We start from the raw sequence: 20,444 nt of genomic DNA, 5'->3' as shown, positions 1-20,444 counted from the left end.
GTGAAGCTTGGTGGAGAATTTCTGCATAAAGAGTAGTGTGTCTCTACATGAATGTACGGACATGCCTGAATGTGTGTGTCTGTGTGTAGGTGTGTGTGTGTGTGTGTGTGTGTGTGTGTGTGTGTGTGTGTGTCTGTGTGTGTGTGTGCAGAGGAGGGAAAACCACTGTCAGGTAAAAATTAGGCGATGAAGAGCGTCTGTTTTTTCTGGGAGGAACCGACAAGCCCTGAAGAGGGGAAAATCTGAGACAACCACAAATCCCCACCCTCTACACACACGCACACGCACACACACACACACACACAGGGACAAGCACGTGCACAGGTAACATCCCACGCCTGCAAGTGGACTTATCATTCTACACTCAACTCAGGAGCACAACCACACACACACGTCAACACAATCCACACAATGAACAAGAGCCTCTCTTTAACGTGATGGTTCATATTTCCCATTGGAAACTCAATCAGACGACTACAGATAAGAGGCAGCAAAACAATGAGGAGAGACGCAAAAAGACGACACTAAAGGACCACAAACATGCAAGATGGTCACAAAGTAAAAAGTCACTACAAAATTGCACAAAACAGCCAAAGGGATGCAGAACAACAACACAAATGCAAAATGGCTAAAAAGACACACAAAACTACACTAAGATGCCCAATGGCCAGGGTTTCTTCCTCAAAGGGCGGCAACACAAAGGTCATCTAAAACACTCAAAGACAAGGAAACTAAAATGCCGTTCATCATTTTGTGTTCCTTTTTTTGTGTGTGTGCGTCTCTATTCTGTGCGGTGGTCCTGCCCTCAGGGGCTGGGGGGGGGGGGGGGGGATTTCTACACACTGTATGCTCCCAGGGGCCCATCTGTCTCCATCCATGTTCAAACAAAGCAAATAGAGAAACCTGAACCTCTGCCGCCCCACAGCATCAGCAAGAGGCAGCAAATATCAGAAATAAATCCTCCAATTAAATAAAATAGGTGATTATTTCAAATCCCCTCACAGGTCAGTGCACGATCCACCCAACACAGAGGTCAGGTTCCATCCTGCTGCCTCGACACACTCTGTGCAAGAGCAAACAAAGAGGCAACAAAGTACAGTAGAGCCCTTTTATCAGTGGAGGAGATTTCTAATTCCCAATAGACAAGTCCAGACATTCGAGTCAGCCGCAGCCTCATTCCAGCCTGAAACGCCAGGCTGGAGGAAATCCTGTGTCAGCACATATTATTCCCACAGAAGCAGCACAAGTGGAAGGAACATGTCATTTTACATTTAAAAGTCACAGAGTTAAGTTTACTGAGGTAAAGAAATTAAGTTTTGAGTAATTCTCAAACATTTTCACTGCACTTTTCTCCATTGTTCCACTGAAAGAGACACATATCCGGAATTTAAAATGCCATATAAGATTAGACTCAGCATCCTTTACCTCTGCGCTGGGCGCGTGTCCGTGCGACCAGCAGCAGGATGGAGATGCAGCTCCACGTCGCCCACCTGTCGCGTCCACGCATCCTCCCCAAAGTGCGCGTTTTGTCTTTTTTAACTCTGACAGGGAAAAATAAAAAATAGGGTAAGAATCCTTTCAGGGGCTCAGAGGAGGTGTGCTCATGTCCAGGAGACACACGCACACAAACAGACACACACACAGACACACACACGCTCCTGCAGGAAGATGACCAGCCGCGTGTCCACCTGACGAGGATGTGCGCACCTTTACGCACAGCGCCGCGAAAAAAGGCGCCGGGTGTCAAGCGGGAAGGGAAGCACACGAGAACTTCCTGCGTTTCTTTTTCAGAATAAAAGCTCCACTTGTAGGTTTGATTTCTCCAATTCCAAATGGATAAACTGGCCACACTATGATTCACATGGATTCTGAATCTGTAAAATACAATGTGAATGTTTTATGATGTGTTTTGGGGGAAATCAGTTTATTTAATACGATTATTTTCAATGTTTTTATTATTTTTTTATTATTTTAAATACCTAACTGTATATCAGGTATAAGTAAAAAGTTTTTTATTGCAGTATTATTAGAGTACACTTGAAGTGTACTTAACTCTCTTAAATGAATAGTTACATTGCAGATTGAGATTAATACAGAATTAGACTAATACATTATTATTATAGATTAAGATAATCAGGAACATATCAAGGAACCCACAATTTGGACACATTTGCTTTTATTTTGAAAGTGGCTGCCTTGACGGATCAGCCCTGAGTTAATTTACAGTGCAGCCTGAAGGCCTGAGGACCATACTTCACATTAGTGTCTGAGGTCTGACCTTTCTGAAAGCTCCGCCTCAGGCTGCATGAAGCTGTTAAATCCACTATATTGAATCCCAGAGAACTGATGTGGCAGCTGACAAGAGTGGAAGAGAAAAGTGGAGTCGGCCACGGACGAAAATGGAGCAAAAACACATGTTGAATAGAGTTTGTAGTATTCACGAGGAAAGTGGCTCATGGAGGGAAACAAACCAGGAATTGTCTGATTTTACAAAAAGGGACAATGTGGGAGATGACAGCCTCTATTCAATTAGACACTCTCTCTGGCCCTGACTGTAGATTTTTGATTATTGAAAGTGGTGGGAGAAGTTACCAGATGTTTTATTTGAGTAGAAATACCAATACAACACTGCAAAAATACTCTATTACAAGTAAAAATCCTATATCTATATAATGTGCAATGCGCCTTTGAGCAACATGTACTATTATTGTTTCTGCAGAAGATCGAGTGTTATTACAAACACAACATATATAACACTTTTAAATCGTAAATACTGAGGTGTGGTGTTCATATGTTGGTGAAATCTCACTGATTTGAGTTCAGCCTCAGCCCCCTGGGGAGATTGCTACTTGTGGAAACATAAAGTCGAACTTATTCCTAGAAGAGTCGGGGCATCCGGCTCATAGGTTCCCCATGCGTTTGACTGAGCCTCTGTTCAGGCACGTTGGCGTTGCGGTGTGACACCTGTCTGCGATGCCGGCTAAGAAACTGCATTCCTCCAGGAGAGAGAAAGGCTTCACATGATGACAGACGCTCCATAACTATCCACACACGAGACGCACATGCACACACGGCGAAAAGGTCAGGGAGCTGAACCCACAAGTCTTTCAAGACAAGGACAAGTTTGATTCAGGAAGTTTCCACTCCAATAAATGTATTTTGTAGTATAGATGTATTATGTGCAGAGGGAAAGCGGGCGATGTGTAACGGGGTTTGTCAGAACTTGTCCTCCCCCCAGCCTTGAACCTCACGACCAAACAGAAGAATCCCTCTGACACGTCTCGCCCCCCCGTTTCCGTGCCAATCCTGTCTGCACACGTAAAAAGATAAGTCCACTTTTCACTGGGATTTCCCCCCCCAAACCTCTTCATTCACACGCTTCAAATTTAAATTCCATCCATCTCTCCTCCTGCTCTTAGCTGTCAAAGCTCAGGAGGAGTCATGCTGAAGGTAGCACTTATATCGCCTGTCTTGTCTCAATACACAATATGAAGCCTGTTCCATTCAGCTCGGCTGCAAGGAGAGGAGAACACGGAGCTGCCAGGTGACAGGAAGTGTTCCGGCAGGAAGGTGAGATTCCAAACATCTCGACTTAACCTGGTTTTAAAAGAACATTCTTCTGGAAACTGTGCATCAGTGGAAGTGAGCAAAGCATTTTATTCACACTCAAGCTGCTTAAGCAAACATCTCATGCATATTTCTTTCATTTTGAATTATTAGGCAATTACCTGCTTTTTGCCTGAAGGGTAAAATGTCAGAAAGAAGAAAAAATGTTTGAGATCCTGAGAAAATGTTGTGAGATCTTGCAAAAACTTTTCCATGTGAGTTGAATGAAATATTGTTTTTTTTTTGTGAGAGAGAGAGAGGGGGGGGGGGGGGGGTAGCTGAAGAAGGGAGGAAGAGAGACAGAGAGGGGATCTGATTGAGATAACAGGAGTGAAAGGGATAAGGAAGAGGGGGGGGGAGAGAGAGAGAGAGGAGAAGTTTTTGTAAGATCTTACATTTCTGGAGGTCTTGCAAAAACGCATTCATTATCTTAAAGTGATCAGACAGACAGACAGACAGACAGATAGACAGACAGGTATGTGATTGCACAGTACAAACATACAGAAACCCACTGGTGCTGTCACATGATCATGCATTGAGTGATGCCGTGACAATGAACCCGTGGGACACAACAGCTCATTGGGACACCAAATGTATCTGAATATGCTTTTATTGTCCCTGTAACTTAATCTAGGAGGTGCAGCAGAATCCTTATGTATCAAAGAGACATTCTAATATGTGGAATATGTGTGAGCTCTGCTGTGGAACATTAGTGCTGTAATATTTTATCCAGGGTATTATTCAACCTTTACGTTTGTTGGAATATCCTGGAGAGTTTAGCTTTAACTGTCTTTTATAGAATAAATTCACTATCATGTGGTTGTTGCTATGTTTTAAAGGATTATGAATTAATAAGAATAAGTTGGGAAACCAAAGTTCTTTAAGACCATGAAATAAACTACTTCACCCCAAATGTGAAACAATATTGAAAACCTATATCTAATTTAAATGATTTCATGTAGTTTGACTGCAGCAGCGTTGACAATCAAAAAGAAGCTTTGAAATGTGAACATTTGAAGATGTAATCCCAATCATTAATGCGCAAATACATACAAACAAGCACCAAGACATAACTACACCGTAAATCTTAATAACTTTATTGTCTTTGTTCTCATGAATTTTACAAATATGATACTTCTGCAATTCAACTTTAACTGTGCAACACAATGGCATTATGGACTGTTTAGACTCCGCATCCCGAGGGACGCCTGTGACTCCAGGGGCTGTGAATCCTGCAGACCCGGGCTTTCCATTTGGAGCGTTGGAAAATAGAAATAAAAACCAAGAGTCAAGCTTTTTTTGCAATTGATCTTGAGCATTGACATTTATCGTCATCCGTTCAACTCCCTCCCTCCCTCCCTCCGGTTGGGGTTCTTTGTCCGCAGGATTCACGAGCAGCTCACACACAGGATTTTTCGCCACTGACGCAATGGCGGCTACTGACGGGGGAGGGAGCCAGGTCCCTTCCCCTCCGTCCTCCCCCCCGCGGGTCAGAGACGACTCCTCGGAGGCGGGCTTGAAGTAAGGTGGGTACAGTCTCTTTGGATGAGGCTGGCGGTACCGGGTCAGAGCTGCAGGGCTGCTTGTCTGTTTGAGAATGGGTGATCTTGCCACACAGGGTTTTTTTTTTGGGACACCAGTACAGATAAGAACAATGGCATGCAAGACTCACATACAGACCCACTTGTTATTATTTCTTTTTTTTTTTTAATAGAAAATAAAGATTCTGACATAAGTACAAGCACTGAGCCCTCGCAAACACCCAACATCCAAGCGTATTGGAAACAGTACGGAGGACCGACGATGCCTAAACTGACGCCGTTAAGAATTATCGGGGGCTTGCGACGGTTAAAACCATTTCAACACAACAGCTGGCTTCTTTTCATATTCAATAAGTCCCGTTTTTTGAGGACGTAATACATCTCACATTTATATTATTTCTTCTTCTACACCTTTTTACTACAAATGTATGTGCTTTTGATTTAAAGTAACTTGGGGGAAAACGGATGGAGAAAAATGAAAAAATAGGAGAGAATAAAGTTTTGTGTCTCAACGACAAATCCAACCCCACTCCGGCCAATTTATTGCAAATGAAGTGAGAACCTTGGAACAGCAACACACACTTCAATATGGCACAAGCATCTTAGATATGACCTAAATGTGTCGTCGTTGTAGGTGAATATCAAAAAACCAAACCACACCATATCTAAAAGTATTAAGACATTAATCTTCAGAAGAGCAGAAGAGAAAAGGTTGTTTTTTTCTTCCCCCTTGTTGAAACATGCAGTCTGCCGCTCTGCAAGCTAAACTTGATCCTGGACCACCTTGGTAAAACTCTTGACAACATAAAAAATAAAAATCAACCCTTCGTGTCGAGTGCGTAGGATCACTGCAAACGATTAGTGCGCCGGCCGAGCTGAAACGTTCCTACTGTTCACGACAGGAGCTGCGGAGTAAGACTTCATAATCCAGGTCATTGTGCAGCTGACGAGCTCTTGCTCTCCTCTCACTTGTGGGTTGGACCCATAAAACGCACACTGGCCAGCAAAAGTGGAGAATGTAGTGAGTCAACTCGCCCCCTTGAGTTCAACCTCGGACTTGCAATGGTGCAAAACATTTTCGGATAATTAAATAAACTTTGAAAATAAAGGTGAATGTGGATTTAAACCACTCTCGGGGGTTTTCCGTTGGCCTTCAGGCGTCTTCACAGACCCACCTTCATCTTGCTTAGTGTGTCACCTTAAGACATTTGATGTGCTTATCTTAATAAATGTCAGCTTTGGCGCACTCCCTGCTGAGGTACCTAACTAAAAAGTTTTGTCAAGTACAGAAATGACTACTTTGTCCCCTTCGAGGATATTGTTGTTGCATCATACTTTATATATATATATATATATATATAGCGAGAGGTGTGTTTTTCTCTTAAACGTCTCTGGAGTGTTAAGGAGAGAATCTACACGGGCCGACACATTCTTCTCCAGCCCTTTCTCTGAGGCTGCAACGTAGAAATCCCTCTCAGCAGCCCCATCTACCTGCTCACCATTTATACCACTACAAAATCCAATAAATATTCTTAAAAATAAGGGCAATTTGGTTAAACAAATCCCAAAAAAGAAACAGATGAAGCAAAAATTCAATGTAGTGGCCTCACGATGTAACACAAAACTCTCAAAATACAACAAATCCATCACCGTTCCAGTCCTCAGTCAAATAAAGAAACAAAGAAAGAAATATGTCAGGGAAGGATATATCTAGAGTAGTGGTTGTTTTACAATGGCGACTATGTCGAGAGAATGACAGGGCTTCAGTTTGTCATGTTGCAACTTCTTTAAAAACTGCTCCGTCTTCCCACCTGCTTCTCTCTTCTCTCCGTGCACGGAGGTGATCATACTCTACCTGATCACAGTCTTTGACCTTAAACCCCTTCCCTTCCTCATCAAGAGCTCCTCCCGCTCCTCTTCCTCTCAGACGGGGGATAGTTCAGTCGGCGTAGTGCATGATGGACTCGACGTAGTTGCCGGGGAAGAGGCCCGTGGTGCTGTTCATCACGCCCTCGTACCAGCCGTCGTCGTTCTTCTTGATCACGTAGATGATGGCGCCCTCCTGGAACGAAAGCTCGTCCTCTTTGTCGCAGCTGTAGTCGTAGATGGCCACCACTGAGTCAACGAAACAATGATCACATGGTCATCGAAACAGAAGAAGATGCAGGCGTTTTCCTACATGTTAAACTTGAAGGACAAAGAATTCTTTTGTAATTTCAAACTTTGCAAACAAACACTATGTCCCAATTGAGGAAAGGTGCGAGTGAGTCACTCAGCCCTCGCGGGTGTCTGCTGTAGTATTTCAGGGAGCGATGATGTCACACCTTTCTCCAGGTAGCTGCGTGGGGCCCAGGGCGGGTCCTCCTCGGCGTACGGGTCGCTGTACTCCACCACCGCCGACTCGTCTTCGTCCTCTTCATCCTCGTAGTCATCCGGCAGCGGTGGCGGAGGCGTCGGCTCGTCAAACACCGGCTCGTCGGAAGGCGGAGGTGGGGGCGGCACGTCTGAGACTAGAAGTAGTTTTCAGGGAGGCAAGAAGAAGAAGAAGCAGTTAGAGGAGAGGAGAGAAGTACAGGGATAAAGAGGAGGGATTGAAATTCACATGCACTGAAGGAAGGAACAGAAACAGACCATGCTGGATGAAAAGAAACTTTATACGTCAAACTCAGAAGGGTTCGATACATCGGGTACAAAGAGTGCACATACTGATTCAACTTGCATTTAGAGAAATTTAAGAAGGAGCTGGACAGTTGGGATCACTGAGAGGAATCAAAGAGGACACAGATATGTAGAAACATCATCATGCTCATGGACAAACACCAACGGGCCTCATTATTCATATCATGCTTTCGGTGGTTTGGTCACCTAGAGGGGACGGACCACTGATGCTCACTAACTGCTGGGGGAGAGGGTTCCAAACAAACGGAGATCATGCAGAGGGAGCGAGGAGCTGAAGAGCCACTTACTAGTCTCCTGAACTCGGGCCACAAAGCCCATCAGAGGCAGTTGAGGGGTGATCTGCATGGAGGGGGGAGGGGGCGCGAGCGGGCCGGCTATCACCGAGAACAAATAGGTAAAATAAAATCAACACACGGAGATGGAGGAGGACAGGGCCAGAGAGGGTGCGTCGCAGTGGGACAGACATGAGGACAGCAAAGACACAAGAAAATGAGATTAGATAAACATGTAGAGCACAGACAATCTGCAGACAACGACTTTTAGCAAAGCACAAACCTGGGACATCCATTGTTATTATTTATTCTTTCCATTTGTGGCTGTACGGATGGAATTTTCATGACCAACAGAAACATACTCTTAAGAACATACTGCACAAATCACTCTGATGCAAATTGACATTTGAGCTCGGATAGAAATAAAAGCGTAGCACTCGAGCAGACCGTGCTAGAGACAAATGGGGGGGGGGGGGGGAGTTAATCGAATGGGAAAATGTCAGACCACAACAACAGACGGATCTTTTCTGAAGAGATACAAACAGCAGAGTAAGACTTTGGTGATCTGCTCCCTCTGAAATCTAAAAGTTTGGAGAGAAGCTGGAATCCAAGCGAGCGGATTTATAAATAAACAGACGACGAGATTTAAGACTGAAAGGAAACCGGATTACAACAACAATTTTAAACAGCTATTAGTAGTAATAATCGTAGTGGATATTATTTCCTGCTTCAATACAAAGGACATGATTAGGTTTGTTTGACAGTTATAAAGGTAATAACTATCTAATTTTGAGTTATTTAGAGGAAATTGTTTAATAAAGCCACTTAAACTCCTTGGGATAAACAAACCTTGGTTCTGGGCGAAGTGTGGTCCCCCGTTGAGCTGGCTCTGGGCCATGTTGGGCTGACCGGTGACAGACGAAGGCCGGCGGTACGGCAGGGAGCCTCCCACCTGCGAGTTCTGCTGTAGCTGTGGCTGCGCCGGGCGGTTCATGCTGTAGAACTGCTGAGCACCTGAGGAGAGACGACACCAGGGGGAAGCAGAGAGTCATTCAGTGAGGTTGGAGAGCTTGATCTTTGTCTGGCTCTCAAACAGAAACAATCCTTCAGTGGGTTGTATCAAGGCATTTTAGTTAATGATAGTTAAGAAACCTGATAATTGGTTTCAGGATACATTTCTAAAGCAGCTCCTTAAACAATATGATTCAAATTTGATATGAAAACCTTTTTCACATTATACCATGAACAGTAGCACAGCACATTGACTGAAAAGGACAATATCCAGCAGCCACACAACTCACAGAGAAAAGGCGAAAGAAATTCAAACGAAATGAAGAATTCACTGCGAAAGCTTCTCACCACACGGCTCATGCATTATAGATCAGAACATCATCAACACAGACGCAGGCAGCTGATGAGATGCTGTGAAGAATGAAGAGCGGGGAATCCAGCGGCGGCACATGAAACCAGGCTGTGTGATCCAGACTTTCTGATATCAGGGACAGTTTTGATCAATATTCTCTACAGTGACCTTTAAAAGTGGAATTTCTCTTCTCAGCTGTTTGCTTAAAAAGGTAGAACGGAAGTCAACATGAGACCTGCTGCTGAAGATTTTCCAAGAAGGCAATAATAAACTGGAATTATCTGCGTATTACTGCCACTGACTGTCAATCAGTGAAACTGCAGGACATGAGATACCAACAAAACAGCTCTAGGTTTGATTTTGTTTACTAGCGTTTGGTTAACATTATCCCTGAAGACCAGACTTGATCAATAACTGATCGACAGTAACAAGCCGTCAGACAATACCATTAAATATGCTGGTTGATGACACATCAGTGGATGAACACATCTGTGTCTCAAGGCGGGAGAGGATGCATGTCAGGGGGAGGCAGGATGGAGGATGTGGAGAGGGAGCGGGTGAGCTTCTCCCACCGTTTCTCACACTCACCTTGTGCAGGGTTGCCGAATGTGGCGGTGCCAGTGGGGGCCGCAGTGGCGGGGAGCTGGGGAGGGGGTGGTGGTACAGGCGGGATCTCTACAGGTGGGTTGGGGGCCTGTGGGGGGCTGTCTAGGGCAGAGGGCCCCGGGGGACCAGGGGTTGTGGCGGAGGTGGGGTTGTTGGAGGGAGGTTTGGCGGGGTTGGATGGGACAGGGACTGAAGCCGAGGGGCCGAAGGTCAGGGAGTTGAAGAGGTGTTACAAAACAATCCGGAAGGAGAGAAAAGATAGGTGAAGGAGGTCAAGATAAGAGTGAGAAGGGAAGACAGGATTGCAGTAGATCCAGGCTGTCACACATTGTGATTTGAATTTAAAACCATTTGAAACCCGGAGTGTAGACTCAGACATTTGAAAAAAGATTAGTCAAGTTAGTTTCAATCACTAAATCCTCATGCAGTCAGATTCCTCGAGAGGACAGAAGAAAGAGGCGTTACCTGGGAAGGCATTGGGCGGGGCCGGGGTCGGCACAGCGATGGGTATGCCCACGCTGCCACTGCCGCTGTTCTCCCGGCTGCTGCTGCGACTGCTGCTGGGGTGGCTGCCTCCGCTGCTCCCACTGCTGGTGGTAGGGTGGCAAAAGAAATCAGGCCACTTGCACTCAGGCACACTCGCACATTCAGACCTCTGGGAGAAACTGCCTTTGTTGCGCAATTCGTCTTAACACATAAATGTTGAGGCCTACATTTGAAAGGTAACCCCAGGGTAATTCACTCAAAGGCCGGGTATTATCGAGGGGGGGGTGGAAGAGTTCATATGACCCGTCATGCAACCATGTAGAAAAGCAAGTGTGTTTACAGCTGTTTTTAAACTGCAGGTAAAAGTCAGCCATAATAGAAGGGGCCAGAAACTTCACTTACAGTGCTAGTAAACAACATAATTGTGCAAATGAATAGTGTTGCAGTCACACATAAGTTGTGTACAGGATGAAGAACAGATTGAAAGAGAAGTGGGCTGAAGTATCAAACTGTCGGGTTTTGTAAGCTTGAAGAAATTGGGTGCGGCCTCTGGATGCAGTTTGACCATCCGACAAGCACTGGATGCTTCCGGCTTTCTCAATTTCATATCCACGAATACTAGTTTACTCTATCAGATAACTGATTAAATAAAATGATAAGAAAGTAGCTACGACCTTGTTGTTTCTCACTTGCAGACTTTGGACCAACTCTGATATTTGAACGGTGCAACAGAGACTGAAAACTCTTCCTTATTCATTTTGATGCAATTGCTTTGCTTTCTGAAGCGACGCTCTGTCATCCCCTTATCTGCTGGTGCTTTCAGCTCATTTGCACAAGCTGAAAAAAAATCGTAATCCTAACACTCATATTTATGGCAGCCACTGTGACGCTACTGTGCGAATAAGCTGTATACAAACATTTGTGTTTGATGAATCAGTGACGATCAAAGATTGCAAACTAGCGATAGTTCCAGGGCCATCAGAAAGAACAGAAACTTATTTTGGGGGAGGGGGCAGGGAAACATCATTTGCACGAGTGAGATTAATGCTGATTAATAGTATTCAAAACAATATGAGTGTCATTCATCTTAATATTCCAGTTGCTACCAGCCTAGAATGGGTGTTCACGTAATGGTGTGTGTCGCATCCCCTTCCCTGGCTTCTCAATAACTCCGGTTAATAACGTGGCACCCTCATGAGCATTCATGTGTTAGCGTGAGCGGTTATGCTTTAGAGATGACTATGTGTCACAGCAGCGATAAGCCTCACCAACGACAAGACGCAGGACGAAGACAAAGATATAAAAAGCAGGAAGCATCAAGACACATGGGGCAGACTTTTGGTTGGACAGAGGAGAGCGCATGGCTGGGAGATGAAGAGAATGAGTTATGGATGGAGTGATGCGGATTAAGACTCGTGCTGAGAGGAGTGTCGGGGGAAAGTTGTCTTGTCTATTTCCGGACTAGGAAGGTTAAAGATTTTTGGGGCAACAGATCAGCGACAGTAGAGAGGAGATCTATGAATATGTGTCTGTTCGGGATGGAAGTCATCTTGGGTTGACAGGGCTGTGAGGCGATGTTGCCCATTTATTTCGATCACCACAGGAACCTGTGTCTCGCCTTGCAATCTCTACCTCGTCCTCATTTGAGCCAGGAGGAGGGCATGTAGGTGAGGGGTTTCAAAATAAAGTGTTAATCTGGGCTTTCCTTTCAAGTTGGAACTGTTAAATGAGGTCATACTTGTGAGTTGAGGTGGAAAAAAAAGAGACGGGAGTGATATACTTTCAGTTATAAGTTACTTCAGAGTTGAAGAAGAGGGGAGAAGAGACTCAGATGCTTGCTCGCACTTTTAAAGTGTGGGAGAGGAGAAGAAGAAAGGGGTAGTAGGTGGAGGAAAAAAGGGGCTTGTTTGAGAAGTGTTGAGAGGCATGCTGGGAACAGGGGAGGGGGGTACCTGTACGTGCGGTTCCTCTGATTAACGGATGCAGTGCGTGCAGGGCTCTGCTGGGGCTGCGCCATGTTGCGCGTCGGGCTTGAGACGTAGTCGTTAGGGACAACGGGCGGACGCACCGGCTCGAGCGTCCTATAGGGGGAGTGGCGCCTGCGAGAGGGTCAGGAGGGGGGAGGGGGCATCCACAGAGAAGTGTAGGGGAAGGGGAGGGGGGAGGAGGAGAGCAAGAAACAAACAAGTGCAAACTTAAAAAAGGGGGTATGTCAGGTGGTGAACATCGGGGGGATGGGGGGGGGTTGGCTGGGGTCCACATGTGTTGAGGGGCAAACAGCAGACGTCAGGGCGGAACGCTGCCATCGCCTAAAAACCACATTTCCATAAGATGTGCAAAGTCTCCACGGTCAGGAAGATTTAAAGGAATGTAGCAATCTTCTCCCCTTCCAATTCCTGAGTTTGCAAAGTCCCATTCACTACGGGATCCACTTCCTCAGAGCTAGTAACCTCCAAACTGAAAGGCCTGATGAAAAGTTTGGAACGTGCAATCACACACACGCCTTTTATGGATTTTTGTGGCGTTAGAATTGAAGAGGAATAAGCTGTTTTGATGACAGTGAGCTCTCTGCTTGCAGATATGCCACAGGATCTAGATAGGTGTGAGCCCTTTGTTGAACAGAAGTAGAAAAAGACAGTTTTCTGGTGTGTGTGTTTTGCACTGACAGCCACAAGACAATGAAAATCGTGCTCAATTGATCCAGAAACGTTAAAAAAGTGGCGTCAGATTGGCTGAAATATTTCCAATTAGTTCTGCCAATGTGTCCCAACCATGACTTTGAATCACCGCCTACAACTTGCACATTCATTAAAAAAGAAACATGGAAAGTGATTTTTAACCCGACAGCAGCGCTATGCTGGTGGCGTCTAAGTTTTTTTTTTTAAATGAGGAAAAGAAAAACAGAACCCTGATATTTATTGATCTGGGCCTGAGAAGATGCAGTGGCATGTTCATTTCCCAGCTGACACAGTGGGATGACCCATCTCTGAGCACGGTTGCTATGGCAAAAACGTTGCTGTGAGGAATATGAGGCAGCCAGGAGTGGGCGGGCTTGGTCGAAAAGATACAAAAATTAAAGTAAATTTGGAAAAAACAAACGAAGAGGAAGTTGAATAATAAAGGAGAAACTACAAATTAAAATCACGAATAAGATGTTCGCACGTAGCCACAGGCTGCGGCGGAAGGTGGGCCATGGAGAGCTGGAGCTGTGGTTGATCGGCATGCGTCTTGAAGGGACAGACACACAAACACAAACACACACACACCTTGGAGGAGTGAACACAATCACAAATTCAGAGACAGACAATTGTGGAGGTTATGGACACATACACACAGACATACATTTCCCACATACACAGAGAACAAACTGCATTTGATGCCCAGGAAGGTCCCACGGGTGACAACAACACAACATTAATGTGCTGCACTAGCCGAGTCCCTGTGGGATAAGAGATACCTCCGACAGTCAAGACACAGAACAGAAGAAATATTTTTAAAAAATCTTCAGCTTTAAGACCATAAGAACATTTATAGTGACCTTTATAATCGTTTTCCTCCTGCGCCCCTGGCATTAGACAAATCCCAGTGAAAAGCTTGAAGACTGGGAGATCGGAGTGCTCACCACGTGCACAACATTCTGCTGAGCCCCGGCCCAATTACATGACTTTTTTTATATATTTGACACTGCAAACTCAAATTTGACAGTTTCATCCAAACTTTACTTTTGTGGTTAAACAACAGCCCAGGGCAGAATGGTGGCTTAATGGTTGGCATTCTCACAAGAAGAACTTTGCTGGTTGTTAGTGTATTATTAGCGCTTTCTCTTCCCTAAAATCTGTTTCTTCCAGTTTCATAATTCAAGAAGTGATGACTATATGCATAAAAATACCACCAGGGGATTGCCATATTCGGGGCAGAGTGCAAGATCCACATTGGCACAAACTTATCAGTCAGAAGAAGTCCTTTATTGTGCCTCACGAGGTGTGTGCGATATGTTTGAGAGTTTCACGTAAAAATCTCTCCTGTGTAAAGAGACAAAGGGATAAAGGAACAAATTTGGTGAAGGGCCTTCCCAAAATAAAAAGAGACTCTAAACCCAGTCTCCCCACTTGCAGATGAAAAACCACAACAAAGATTACCGCTGTGATGAGAACTACCACTGACGTCCATTCTAAATCACCCTGAGGACACTAATTAAACAGAGGTAAAGGGGAGATGATGAAACTGGGAGCAACCAGGCTCATCTGAAGGACTCGTGGTTTCTGTACCAAAGCCACAAAACACACACACTCAGTCTCTGACAGACACCAGTCTGCGTCCTTACGTCCGTCTGAGCTCCCAGCGAGGCGCTGGCACAGTTTACATACCCAAGGGTCCCTTTGCCTGACATGGGTGGGCTGGGGGGCTTCTGTGTGGGGGGGTTGGTGCGAGGGAGTCCGCCTCCTCCGGCCTTCATGTTCTGGGCGCTGGCCTATAGCAGGACATGTTCGAGGTTATTTGTGAGTTTATACAATCAATTTGATAATTAAGACGAGTAAAAACATGTACAAAAGTTATCTGTCTTGTCAAAGTATTTCTTTAAACGGTGAGGAATCTCAAAAAGAAAAGGAAGGAAAAAGAATACTCCCACAGCAAACCAAACCAAATACTAATTAATTCAACAAACACATATCACCTCCCTCGTTTGAGGCATTTACTTTGATAGTCTTACCTTAAACCTTTGCAACCACTACGGTTGATTATAAAGATACAATAAGGCAAGCAGAAAGAGGGGGGAGAGAAGAAAGCAGAGGATTAGTGTGTGAAGGAGGAGAGAAAATGGGGGGGAGAAAAACAACAATTATTCATGCATGTGATACAAAGAGCCAAGGCGGTAAGATTCAGGCAATAATGGCTCAGTGATGATATTGGAGGAATTTGTTCTTTGAGACCTTTCGGCGAAACAAGCTCGTCTTTGTTTGCAAAGTCAGTGGGAAACAAGATTTCCAAAAATCAGCCCTGTTTACCTTTTTTATTAGATAAAATCATGACTGTACAGGAGCAATAGCAGGTGACAGACTAACAAAAACAGAAGCTATATTTAGCCAAATGTCTTGGGTGACATTTCCCATCCTAGTGAAAGGCCCGGGTCATTGATTTCTTCTAACATTACTTGTCATTGAAACCCAGTAGTGATCGTTTGACCTCTGAAAGTCCTTTCCTTTCGATTGTCTGCAGTGAACAGCTCAGATTAATCCCATAACACGAACACAATCCGGTTTCTGAATTCCACACATACTTTCAGAATATTTTTTGTCGGTCTAATTAAAATGTAAAAATTCACATTAGTCCTCTTGCAGCAGTGGTTCCCAGCCGCCGCTGCATGTGAACCCTGAATATGAAGTTCTTGTCGCACAGTATTATTGATTTCTGCTTCTTGGATTATTCATCGGAATAATTTTTCTAACACCTAAAGATGTAAAGCTGCACAGTCCTTCACATAAAATACATTTTAAAAAGATGGATGGTAGAAAAACAAACATAACTCAGAGTTTATGTTTCCCTACCCACCCTAGTATAAACATTTGTTTCAGAAGCGGTGAATCGTCCATATAAATTAGGTCTAACAAGTGAAACTAAAGTAGAAGGAAGAGATTCCCCACCTTGACTCCATGACCCATGTCGTCTAACAGGCTGTAGTCGACGGGCTTGCGGATGTAGCGCACAGGCCTCTCAGGATTGGCTGGGGCGATGATCTTGTGTGTGCGGGATGTGTTCTTGTTGGTGGTGAGGATGCCGATCTCCCGCCGTGCTACTTTCTCTTTGTGGATGTCCACCGTCTGGAGACATGAAGTACAGAGGAAGACGTGGCACAAATGAACACTGACATTCAGCAGGAATATCAAAGTAATCATTAGTCTTTGCGTGTCAGTTCCCGACCTGTGAGATGTGGTTGATGGAGGACTCCATGCGGCGGAGCTGCGAGGCCTGGATGTCCAGCATCTGCAGGACATTGTTGGCCAGTGTGTTGATCAGGTAGGCTACGCTGGCCAGAGACTGGGTGGTGTAGTTCTTAGTCTCTTCCAGCGCCCTCTCTTTGTCTGGAGACTGAACAAGAGGGAAGAGAGAATGGTGACATCTGAACTTCTGCACATATTTGGATTGGATTTCATGAAGATGGAGCGGTTTGTCAGGAGCAATCCACACTGGCACATGTTGCACATCTCATTAAAATACAGTTTCTAATCAAACCAATTTTAAAATGAACTTTTATCCAAGATGATGTTGTCAAAAGCCCTCGCAGTCAATCACCTATATTGTCAGACCCACAAAAGACAAGTTGATATATAAAATACTGATATAAATCAGTTATCGAAATATTAGTAGATTATTTCTGTCTAGTCATAAATCAACTTTGTGTTGCATAATGAAATAAAGATGAGAAATGTCATGTTAGAAAAGTTTAAACATTCCCTGTGACAGATTACCTCACTGTGAGGAGGTCGCCTATTAAAAACACATGCTCCCCATTAACAATGCAGGAAAATTGAATCCCTGCATCTACACTGCCAACATTCTTTTACTTCCATTGTGAAATCAGAGGCTGTAATCAAAGCAATAGGAGTGACGCCAACAGTGATAGTAGAGAAAGAATTCATGCTTTCAACAGTCGGCTTATTAATACAACTGTTCCTGATGTCTTTATAAGTATTTAACGCAAATACAATTCATTAAAAGCCATCACACAGCTCGAGGGCATGTGTATCAGCCCTTTAAGTTGTATTCGTAATAGCTTAATTTAAATTCATCGTTGCGTGAGAGAGAAACGGTGAGAGATCCGATGTCACAGGTTAACATGACACACAGCGGTCCCTTCTTTGAGTCATGAAACCGTAACTAAACATCATTTCTATGGAATGCTGCTAAACAACCATCTGACAGATAAACGATCTCTGACGAATACCCTCATTGGCGGATATAACAATACTTTGTTTTAAAGTTAACGAGCAGGAAGTGAGAAGCAGGTAATACGGCTGCAGCCAGAGCAAAAGGAGTCTTGTAAGGCAGCTGGTTCGGGCCGTGGGCGCAGCGTGGGCACATCAACTGGAACATCAAAGTGCAGATGGATCAGCTAATGTTGCTGCTGGGAAACTGCTCCTCACTGACACTGCATGCAGGGCTGGACTGCAACAGCATATCATACTTAATGTTTAGAAATGAATGCAACTATTTCTGTCATTCATTCATTGTCAAAGACATTTTTCAAGCAGAAAAGACACCAACTGCTTTGTCGTTGCTTCTAGAATGTGTGGACTTACAGCTTTTATTTGTTTAATAATGGTCACTTTGTGCTTTTGGAGACATATTTCACTATTGTCAGACATTTTATCTTCTCAAATGTGAGGATTTGCTGTGTGTCCTTGTTTAATAAACTGAATATCTATGCGCTTTTCCAACATCAGTCTGTGTGGTGCTGACTTTACCAGAAAGATTTAAACAGATTCATAATAGAAGCAGCCCAAAACATCGAACAAGAAGAGGTGTCCTCACTCGTCACAACAGCCACATCCTCAGTGGGAACATGTCCATTCCTCTGTAATGAGAAACCAACTGCGCTTGTGATGCAAGCAAAAAAAAAAACTTCTGAGGAGTCGCAAAGTGGCATCCAATCATACACATCATCGGACAGTCTGCAAATGCAGGAGTGTGGGGGGTGCAGCTTTGCCAAAGGATCCGGACAAACTGGCTACATGCAGAGCAGAAAGGAGACATTTTTTAATCTAAGTATTGTTGTGTGTCTTTGTAGGAAACTGATGGATATAGACACCTGCATTTGAAAATGTTTTCTTTCTCAGCTACTCATTCGTGCCAATTACAGGTGTCTAGGCCTACTTGTTACATTGAAGCAGCTGAAAAACACCTTCCACTATAAAACCACAATTAAATCTTTCATATCCAAATATGTATTCGGATATGAAAGCCTCAACACATGAATTTCTCCATCAGGATTCACACATAATTCTCGAAGAAATAAATGAAAACGTTTAAAAACAGCCCATCTTGCAATTATAAGAAAGTAAAAAATCCTGGATCTGCCCCAACATTGAACGGGCTTCTTCCCTGATCCAGGCTGCATCCTTCCATCGTGATCCGACCAATAGTTTTTGCTTAACAAACAAGCGCAGACAAAAACATAACCGCAGGTAACAAACAGGTTTCTAACAAGTTTAGCAACTTATAATTCATACAACAGCCTTTTTTGGAAATGTTCTACTAATTACCAGCTAAATAAGAAAACATGACAAGGTTCCTCGAAATTTGATGTAAGATATGAGACTTATACTATCAAATAGAAAATGAAATACTAATAAGACTACATATCCAAATCAAGAGTCTAAGGATAGACGATACTGGGCTGGATGTAAAGCCCATTTATATGTCCATTGATTAGACATGACTAATGCATTTTTAGAGCATCTGTAGCAAATGTGAACAAACAGAAAGAACAACAATAAGTAGGCCAAAACACTCTCAGAGCGCAAGTTCAACAAGTGTCCATCCCTACATGACTAATGTGTAAAGACTCGGAGGCAGACAGGGCAGGGCCGAAGACGTGAATTGCAGCTCGAAATTGAGATATCAAGTATCCCACTAAATAACCCTCTGATGAATACTACTGTCTGTCTATTCTATTAGTGGTAATACCCATTGGAGAGCAGCTGGGTAAACCTTGCAGGGGTAGAGGAATCCAGGGCAGCTTGCCAGACACCAAGTTGCCAGCATCCAGGAGCCGCCGCCTCCTCGGGAGAACCTGTCAGACCTGATCACTGATCAGCCCTGTTCATCAAGGACGTCAGGTTTTTAGCATCACACCTTTGTCAAAACCTCGTCTCGCTCACAACCGTGGAGCCGATTTTCCATCGATCAAAGCAGGGGCTGTGATTAGAGAAAGCAGGGGTGATCTGAATGGCTGGGGAAGTGGCAGCCCACCTGCAGCATGCCACAGATAGTCCAAATGATCACTTCACGACACATACATGCTCAAAACACCCTGTTTTCTTTTAAACCTCAAGCTCAAGCAGGGATCAGAAATGAGGAAGTTTAAAGCCTGTAACTTGGATGTTGGGACGCGTTAAGATGCTTAATTTCACTGTGTGTACGACTGCAGCATTAAAAATGTCCCAACATCATAAATCAGTGGTTTATCTCCTGTCAGGAGGAGCTCAATGGAGATGAATCTGGCCTGAGATCTGCTCCTGCATCCCCCGGCCGGTGCCCGATCAGCTGGCCGAGGTAGCAGCGGGGGCCGATCGCGCAGAAATTGATTTTTCACGGCGCCCCGTTTGGTCATTTGGACCGTGGCTGATGCCGAGCAGCTAGCAGGCTAACGAGCTAGCCCCCACCGCGGGATGTACAAGTCACACACGCCGTTATTACTAGGAGGGGGAGGGGGGGTGCGCCCCCCAAAAAACAACGCTGACCCCTCCGGGTGTGAACGCGACGCGGGTGACGACACACAATGTGTTCGTCTGCGGGAGAAAACGCCCCGACTGCAGGTTGTGTTTTTGCGTTAGCCCCCAGCTAGCTAACCACGTCGGCAGCGTTAGCAGCAGCTAGCCGAGCATCAGTTGTCGCCCCGCCGCGAAAAAAATTAAAGAAACCCTCCCCCCCTCCGCACACGCACCGTGTTTTTCCCCCCCACGCAGGTGACAGCCTACCTGGACATAGTTGCTCTCGCAGTACTCCGCGACTCGTTCTAAATTGGTGAAACTGTCCAGTAGCGCGCTTCGTCCTGCTGGAATCTCCTCTTCCAGTAGCATTTGCAGCTCCGCCATTTTCACATCTTTAGCGGAGCAGTGTGTGTATGTGTAGTGGAGGAAGGTGGTGGAGGGGGCTCTCTCTGGCGCCGCC

General features: G+C 44.8%; 1 protein-coding gene across 2 annotated transcripts; it reads right to left on the bottom strand.

Annotated features, from left to right (window-relative positions):
• Positions 1 to 4,687: 4,687 nt before the first annotated feature.
• abi2b (abl-interactor 2b) lies at positions 4,688 to 20,423 on the bottom strand. Of its 2 annotated transcripts, XM_053417020.1 has the most exons (10): positions 20,252 to 20,423; positions 16,473 to 16,640; positions 16,196 to 16,372; positions 14,921 to 15,024; positions 12,506 to 12,652; positions 10,533 to 10,657; positions 8,948 to 9,112; positions 8,114 to 8,200; positions 7,472 to 7,657; positions 4,688 to 7,262 (listed from the first exon to the last, which is right to left on the bottom strand). In XM_053417020.1, the coding sequence occupies exons 1-10, from the start codon at positions 20,366 to 20,368 to the stop codon at positions 7,087 to 7,089; spliced, it is 1,452 nt and encodes a 483-aa protein (XP_053272995.1). In that variant the 5' UTR covers positions 20,369 to 20,423; the 3' UTR covers positions 4,688 to 7,086. The 2 variants fall into 2 exon arrangements, with proteins under 2 accessions (XP_053272995.1, XP_053272994.1); XM_053417019.1 differs by lacking the exon at positions 8,114 to 8,200.
• Positions 20,424 to 20,444: the final 21 nt, after the last annotated feature.

Source organism: Pleuronectes platessa, chromosome 24 (genome assembly GCF_947347685.1).
Source record: "Pleuronectes platessa chromosome 24, fPlePla1.1, whole genome shotgun sequence".
Lineage (NCBI taxonomy): Eukaryota > Metazoa > Chordata > Actinopteri > Pleuronectiformes > Pleuronectidae > Pleuronectes > Pleuronectes platessa.
This window is presented reverse-complemented; position numbering and strand designations above follow the sequence as displayed.

Excerpts from the sequence above, each read along its gene's own strand:
- abi2b (XM_053417020.1), bottom strand. The coding sequence starts at position 20,368 with ATGGCGGAGCTGCAAATGCTACTGGAAGAGGAGATTCCAGCAGGACGA. Across the intron at positions 16,373-16,472 it reads CCATCAACCACATCTCACAG|ACGGTGGACATCCACAAAGA; the intron begins GTCGGGAACTGA and ends TCATGTCTCCAG. Across the intron at positions 7,658-8,113 it reads GGCCCGAGTTCAGGAGACTA|TCTCAGACGTGCCGCCCCCA; the intron begins GTAAGTGGCTCT and ends AACTACTTCTAG.